The 7,569-nt window shown below is 64.2% G+C and overlaps 2 protein-coding genes across 2 annotated transcripts; both read left to right on the top strand.

Annotated features, from left to right (window-relative positions):
• Positions 1 to 2,722: 2,722 nt before the first annotated feature.
• EMIHUDRAFT_224783 (hypothetical protein) lies at positions 2,723 to 3,760 on the top strand (the record flags this gene model as incomplete). The annotated part of the gene is made up of 2 exons (XM_005790740.1): positions 2,723 to 2,891; positions 3,141 to 3,760. 2 exons carry the CDS (start codon positions 2,723 to 2,725, stop codon positions 3,758 to 3,760), a joined length of 789 nt encoding a protein of 262 aa, XP_005790797.1.
• Positions 3,761 to 4,861: 1,101 nt separating this feature from the next.
• Positions 4,862 to 7,318, top strand: EMIHUDRAFT_454716 (hypothetical protein; the record flags this gene model as incomplete). The annotated part of the gene is made up of 8 exons (XM_005790739.1): positions 4,862 to 5,474; positions 5,733 to 5,909; positions 6,063 to 6,167; positions 6,240 to 6,313; positions 6,382 to 6,432; positions 6,691 to 6,730; positions 6,824 to 6,915; positions 7,153 to 7,318. Exons 1-8 carry the CDS (start codon positions 4,968 to 4,970, stop codon positions 7,316 to 7,318), a joined length of 1,212 nt encoding a protein of 403 aa, XP_005790796.1. The 5' UTR covers positions 4,862 to 4,967.
• Between the last annotated feature and the right edge of the window lie 251 nt (positions 7,319 to 7,569).

Here is a 7,569-nt window from a genome sequence, read left to right as displayed (position 1 = left end):
GCACGTGTGCTTCGCGACAAGGTCACACGCGGACGCTCCAGCCTCTCAGCTCACCACCTCGCCTTCTCTGTCGCTCTCCTGGCCCAGGCCCATCAGTAGCACGCCTGAGCCGTCCCAGACCGCACTTACCTTGGGTCTGCAAGCTCACACCGGCTCGTGATGCCACGGAGAGGGCTCGAGATTGTCTCCGGTGCTGCCCGAGGCGGTTGCGAGGGCATTCCGGAGGTCATTATCGGCGCCACCGACCGTGATATGTCCCGACCCGCAGCCCTCATGCACCGGGCGCATGGGTGCAGTCATAATATGTAGGTCTTGTCTCCCGAAGTTTTGAGCAATAGCCGCAAATAGTACTTTTCGGCAGTTCATCACGACACGTCCAGGTGCCGACGAAGCGGCTTCCCAGCTCACCACCTCGCCTTCTCTGTCGCTCTCCTGGCCCAGGCCCATCAGTATCAAGTCTGAGCTGTCCCAAACCGCCCTTATCTTGGGTGATGAAGCCCACTCTGGCTCATACCACGGCTCTTACGGCCTCACACACGCCCGTTTCACCCACAGACACCGCCGGCACGCACTCCCACTTCACACATGTTCAAGCACAACCCCACCAAAGCACAGCCCTGCTCAGAATGGGCAAGATCCACCACTTGGTGACCCAGGTAGCTTCTGGCTCGCCACTGCACTCGGCTCCTCTGCAGCTGTCTCGCGCTCTCGCCACGACAGCACGCCGACGGCAAGCTTTGAGGTCCGTCTGGTGGACCTGCTGTCGCCACGGCCGCCACGCACATGCAGCTCACACCATGGCTCGACACCGGGGCCGCTCGTCCCGGTCGTGGCGGCGTGTGTGAAGGATGCGCGGCCGAGCCGCTGGCTGGCGCCGCTTAAACGTCCGAGATGGCCGCAGCACAGGCCATCGCTCAAGCAATCGGCCGGTGCTAGGGCCGCCGCAGTCGCAGGTGGGCCCACGGCGATGGGCCTGGTCGATTTCAGCCGACGGGAGGGCAGCAGGGCCGCGTGCGGGGCCTGCGCTTGGATGTCCCCGTCGGGCGCGTGGTGTGCCCACTGTAGGTGCCCAGGCTTTATTGCGCACTAGCAGACCTGGCGCGCACGCGCGCCGTATTTGTTTTCTGGTCTGTCTGTCGGTTCTCTCCTCGCAGTTCGCACCTGTGTCGAGTCTGTCTACTGTGAGCGAGAGTTGTTTTGTTTAAATTCTCTCCTCAGGGGGAGTGAATTTGTTGTAACTGACTGAAGGGAACGCCGCCGCCTGCGTCGGCGATGATCCTGTCGAGAAAGCGACCGCGCGAGCACCGGGCAGAGAAGAACGACGCTGCAGAAGCGGTTGAAGTGGCATCGGGCGTCTGCCGTTACCGGCGTGTTCGCCATCTTGCAGGAGGGCACACGTCGGACGAGCGTACTAACATGGCGGTGAGCCCATCGCAGGTATCCCCAGAGCCGCCCCGATGGGGCGATAGTCGTGACGCGCTTGACAGGACACGACAACGAGTCCCAGCGCTGGTTGAACATGCGCACCGTCAGCTCGCCCGAGGCCTGCTGCCTTCTCCAACTTGTGAACGCGCCCGGCGGCTGCAGCAATTCTTCTTCCTTGGCCACCATCGTTCCGGAGCAGGAGGAGATCCGTCGGGGTAGTATTAGGCTGGTCAAGACTACGCTGCCCGACACGTACTCGGCGTTCTCTGCGGCGCCAGCCGGGCCAATGCTGTAGCCAGCCAAGCCCAGAAAGGTCAGCTGCGGGAAGTGCGATCGCAGCCGGGGAAGGTCGCACTGTCCTTCCCACAAGTGCTCACTGTCGACTCGCAAACGTGTTTAGATAAAGCGTTAAAAAAAAAAGCCCGCACACTTGGACTCAGGCAGGCGCACTGCCTTCATATCGAGGCGGGAGGAGAGACGGAGAGAAGTGGCAGGAGATAGAACGACCGCAGTGGAGCGTCCGGGGATTTAGCGGCGGCCGCGCCGCGGCTGCGTCGCCGGCGTTGCTGCCGGTGCTGGCTCGGTGGCGTGGTCGCGCGAGGAGCCGGCAGCCTCGGCCACGAAGTCGTCGGTCGACGCCGGGATCTCGTCCAGCTCGGGCTCCGGCGGCTCCTCTCCCGCCTCCCAGTTGAGCGAGTTCTGGATCGCGTCGTCCTTGGTGATGTTGGCGCCGCGGATCTCGGCACGGTAGGTGAGCGTGCGCACGACATTGGAGTCGCGCAGCATGGAAGCCACATCGGGGTCGGTGAGGAACTCGCCCACCTTCCAGTGGTTGGGGACGCCGGAACTCGAGGCCTCGACGGTCGATGACGGTGACGACAAGGGCGGCGGACCGGGCGCCGAGGCTGCGTTCGGCCACCCCGCGCGGCGCTTGTCCGAGAACGAGACGTCTTGTGCTCCGCCCTCGGCACCGCCCCCTATAAAGAACGACCGATTCTTCGGTGCCTACTGCAACTGCACGTACTTCGTCTCGAGCGGCCGCTGCGATTCCAAAACGCAAGCGGGGGCGACCCCACTCCTTGACAACATCGTATGCGACCAATGGGAAGAGACGGCATCACGGTGCTGCCCGCCAGCATTGCCCCCGCCGCCGCCCGCGGAGCCGCCCTCGCCGTCACCGCCGCCCTCGCCGCCGCCGTCGCCCTCGCCGTCGCCGCCACCACCGACCTCGTCTCCTCCGCCCCCAGCTTATTCAGGGCCGTGCACCAGGGTGTGTACCACGGAAGTCGGCGGAACGATGACGACGATGACGTGCAGCCAATACAAAGAGACGGCGGAAGGAGTCGGTGGCGGGCTCGTTGGGGCGGATGCGTGCTCCGCATTGGCGGAGGGCCAGTTCGGCTTGACAATCGACTGCCTGCAGGAGTGCCAAGACTGCTGCGAGGAGGACCCGTGCGACAGGAAATGTGGGCTCTCCGCCGGGTATTACGGAGGGATGGAGTGCAGAGAGCTGTTCAACAGCCTTCCCTTTTGGTGCGATATGGACAGCGAGGCGCAGGACCAGACCTGCCCCCAATGCAAAGATTGCTGCGACTCTCCGACGCCCACCCCCACGCCCACTCCCTCACCCACCCCCACGCCCAGTCCCTCACCCACCCCTGCCGTCAACCCCGTCTGCGAGGGGGGCTTGCTTCCCCCGGTTGCAACAACCACAGGCTGCGATAACTACGAGGTCCTCTCCTCCAAGTACAGAAACGTAGACTTCAAGAGCAGCTCAGGCTACCAGAGCTATCATGGGCCGGGCGTCTCAAAGGAAGCGGTCGAAGAGGGGCACTGTCGTACTCGCAACGGCCAAGTGTTGGTAAACACAAATCAGGTGGTCAACGATGCCGACGATCCCGATGGAAGCGCCTATCACGACCCGCGGAATTCCCCGGGTTGCTGTGACCAGCACTACAGGTGGTGGAACACTCAGCCATGGATTGGGTGGTGCGAGTGGAAGGGGAGCAACTGGTATCGATTCATGGGCGAGGCAGGACACAAGATCGCGGAGGCAGGTGATCCCATTGGAGACAGCGACATGCATACGGCCACCTGCAATACCGTGCACTCGTACGGGATGCTTGGAGGCCACCCACGAACGTATAAGCAGGAGGTGACAAGACAACTCTACAGTGCGTGGCCCAACAACGGCGGGGGCGGGTACACCACCCAGTCTTGGGCTCGCATCAAGGTCCAACGTTGCCCTGGCGATTTCTTCATCTACCACCTCAATGATGTGCCCATTTGTTACCTTGGCTACTGCGGTTCCTCTAATCCACCGTCGTTTGAGTGATGAGGTTGGTGGGAACGCCTTTTGCGCACGGCCTTTCTCCGTCGCCAAGTGGCGGAGCGCGAATCCCTGTGGCCTGGGCCGGGTTGATGAGACGGAGAGAGAGACACACAGAGCGAGAGACAGGAGTTGTTTTTGTGATGCGGGTGGCCCTGTTGAGTCTCTGAGCCTAGAGCCGCCGCTCGCGCAGCCACGAGCTCCCCGCAGTTGCGCAGAAAACCTTTAGCCGATCTGACCGCGCGAGCAGAGTCTACACTAACGTAACAGAACGCTCGAGAGAAGCCGTCGAGGGGCTCGAGCTCCGTCCAGCTGCACAGCTGCGTCCCGGCGGGTTGAGAGAAGATGTGTCGTCTGATGTGTCACTGTGTACGTCACACCAGTCTTGATAACAAGCACGGTCGATCCGTCAAAGCGATACACTCGTTCCTATCACGTTGGAGGGCTGGCACAGAGAGCGACAAGAAGGCGTCCGCACAGCAAGCCGCTCGTCGGACAGGCGTGCTCGGACGCTCGATGTCGGCGAGCGCATGGCGCACGCTTTGGACGGCGGCGAAGCCAAAAACACCGGCAGTGGCCGTCCGCTAACGTGAGCGGCGGCGGTCGAGACCTCACCCTTCGCGCCGACCTAACCTCACTCGGAACAACCCTGACAAACCCAACCTACAAAACAACCAAAAAGCACGATTCTCAAGTTGGGCCCTCTGACTGTTCTTCACCTTCCTACCTAACCCAGAAGAAAAGTGGGAACCCCCTCAGGGTGAGAGGACACCCCCCCCACGGTGGCCGAGCTCAAGAGGCCGCCTGCCGATAGTTTGTTCTTCTTGAATTGGCGCGCTCCCAGGCGACGCCGTCAATAGTTTCAATTTTTTTTGGAACTGCTTAGGCTCCGGTGGTTTGCCTGTGATAATGCTAGCACGCGCCAGTCCGCACCCTTGTCCCTTGGTTTACAGAATTTGGAGAATTTGGAGTGCAGTTGGCGGGCCCGGTAAATTCTTTCTGGTGAGCCTGTGTGTGTGCCAGTCCGCGCCAGTCTGCGCCCTTGTCGTGCCAGTGTGCTGTGAGAGAGGCTTGTATCTTAAGAATTCTTTCTGGAACAGCGACATGCAGAAGCCACCGGCTCCGAACCGCCAGCTCCGAAGTCGACCTCGCGTCGCGTCGCAGATCCGACACGAGTCTCCCTGACAGCAGTCGGGCTTGAGGTCGAAGGTCGATGGATCCCTTTCTCGAGTTCTCCGAAGGCAGCGGTGGCACGGCAGCGGCGACCTCAGCCTCGCCAACCGAGAGCGCGTGTGCCACCATCCGGGCGCTCGAGGAGCTTCAGCCCTTTGAGCCGCTGGCCAAGAAGGGACAGCCGCAGCCCCGCCTGATTCGGCAGGTCGACACGCTCATGGCGCGGCACGCTCTGCACCAGCAGTGCATCGGCGAGCTCTCCGCGGTGGCGGGTGCGGCCGGCGAGGAGGCGAAGGGCCTGCCGTCGCTGCTGCAGGAGCTGGGAGGGTGGCACGACCGGCTCGTGCAGGAGATGGCGGCGCTGGTCGGAGAGGCGGTGCGGGAGGGCGAGCAGTCGATCGACGAGGCGCGCGCGCGCGCACGCCGCGCCGAGGCAGAGGCGGCGGCGCTGTCCGACGCCTCCGGTGAGCTCGGGCGGAGAGTGCAAGCTGCAGAGGAGGAGCGGACCAAGGCGGTGCGCGCCTCCCAGCTGGCGGCGGACGCGCTCGTGCGCGAGCGGCGCCGGGCGCAGGTGGCGGCGGCGGAGGCGGCGGCCGCCACCGCGCTGCTGCCGCAACGGCACCCGCCCGCCGGTCTCGCGTCGTCTCTGTCGGCGGCGGCGTCGGCGTCTTCGGCGGAGGCTGGCGAGGCGGCACGGGCGGAGGGGGAGGCGGCGGGGGGGGGGCGGGCGCTGACGCTCAAGGCGGCGCGCGAGTTCATCGACGAGCTGTGAACAGCGTCTCTTCACACCTCCTGCTGTGAATAGGCGGCGCGTGAGTTCATCGACGAGCTCTACGCCTCCAAGGCGCGGCACGACGAGCGGTGTGCGCAGGACGCCAAGCTGCTGCGCGAGACGGTGGAGCAGCACCTGTACTCGTACCTCAACACGAAGTACGGCCTCAAGCAGCTCATCACGCGCGACGTGGACGCCTGTCTGGACGCGGTGCGCCGCTTCTCTGCTGAGGACAACGACGTCGCCACCTTCGGCGCCATCCTGCGCAACGAGGAAGACGACGCCCCCCTTCCGCCTCCCTTCCGCCTCCGTGCGGCGTCCGTATCTCGGCTCGACCTCGGCTCTCTCTCTCTCGGCTCTCAGGTAGACGAGCCCTTCCGCCTCGTGCAGCGGCAGCTCAAAGAGACGGTGCGCGCGCTGCTGACGGCGCACCTCAAGGGGAGGCACCCGCACAAGTCGGACGCACAGGTGGAGAGCGCGGTGCTCGCAACGGCGCGGCAGTCCCTGCTCACGCCCTCGCCTGTCTCGCGGCCTCCGCAGGTTGCGAGCTCAGTCCTCGCAAAGACGCGCGGCGTGGTGCAGGAGGAGGAGTGGAGGGACGTTGTGCTGTACATGCACGCGCCAACGGACTCGGCACCGACACGTGGCAGGACATGTCCACGACACGTCCCCGGCCCCTCAGGTACGCGCCCGAGGACGCGGCCCTCCTCCTCTCGAGGCTAGCGCAGAAGGAGTCCGCACTTCGCTACGCGCCGAGCGCGGAAGCTCTTCTCTTGAGCGGTGCGTGTCTGTGTCAGGCGGCCGCCCTCGCCGCAGACTCACCGCCCCGCGGGGGAGGAGGAGGGGCAGCGGGGGGGGGAGCGCGACCCCGCCGCAGCGCGCCTCGCTCTCGGCGGGAGAGCGACGGCGGGGCGGCTGCGAGGCGAGCGAGCGGGCCGGGGCAGAACGCGGCACCGCTGCGGAGTGAACCTGCTCGGGACCTTGCAAACAGGCGGGCCGGCAGGCCCCTGCCGTACAAGGCGCTGCTGCAGGTGTCCCTCCCCTCTCAGCTCTCGTCTTCCTGGACACCCCTTCTCGGAGCCGTCTCGGAACCGTCTCGGAACCGTCTCGGAACCTTCTCGCAGGTGCTGCTCGGCTTTCAGCTCGACGGCCACCGCCAGTTCCTGGAGCACTTTGTCGTCCTCTTCCGCTCCCTCGACACCGCCGGCAGAAGAGAGTGTCGGCGAGCCCTCTCTCCTGTCTCCTTCTCGGAGCCTTCCCGGAACCTTCCTGTAGGCCGCGGAGTGCTCGACGAGGATGCGTACCGCGAACCAGATGCGGGGACACGCCCCCACACTCCAACTAGCGTTCGCTGAGACACCCGTCGTCTCTCGGCTGTCTGCTTCACGCGATGCGACGAAGCCATGCGCGGGGGGCGATGCCGTGCGTCCAAACATGAATGTGTTCGACATAGGTTCCGCATGCTGGTCCGCGCGATCGCGCCGGCCAAGAGCGAGGGCGCGGTGGAGGAGCTTCTGCTCGCGACCGATCCGCACGACCACAAGCGGTTCACCTTCTCGGATTGCGTCGTGGCGCTCAGCCAGGACCTCGTCGCCCTGCTCGCAGCGCCCTCATTGTAGGCGCTCACACATGATGTGCATGCACAAACCGAGGAGTGTGCGCAGGCGGAGTACCGCACTGGCGCAGGGTACCATCCTCTTAAATTTTGACATGACTCATGTGTGTCCAACTCTACCATGAGTTGCCGCGGGGCGCGGCATTGGTGTCCATTGAGCGAGCGAAATATAAATTTTATATAAATAAATAAAACGGACACCTCTACTAGCCACGTAGGAAGGAGAGATGGGGCATTTGGGGGCCTCAGGACTAG

The sequence above is a fragment of the Emiliania huxleyi genome (assembly GCF_000372725.1).
Source record: "Emiliania huxleyi CCMP1516 chromosome Unknown EMIHUscaffold_119, whole genome shotgun sequence".
Classification (NCBI taxonomy): Eukaryota; Haptophyta; order Isochrysidales; family Noelaerhabdaceae; genus Emiliania; species Emiliania huxleyi.
The sequence above is the reverse complement of the archived record's forward strand: the minus strand, read 5'-3'. Positions and strand labels throughout refer to the sequence as shown.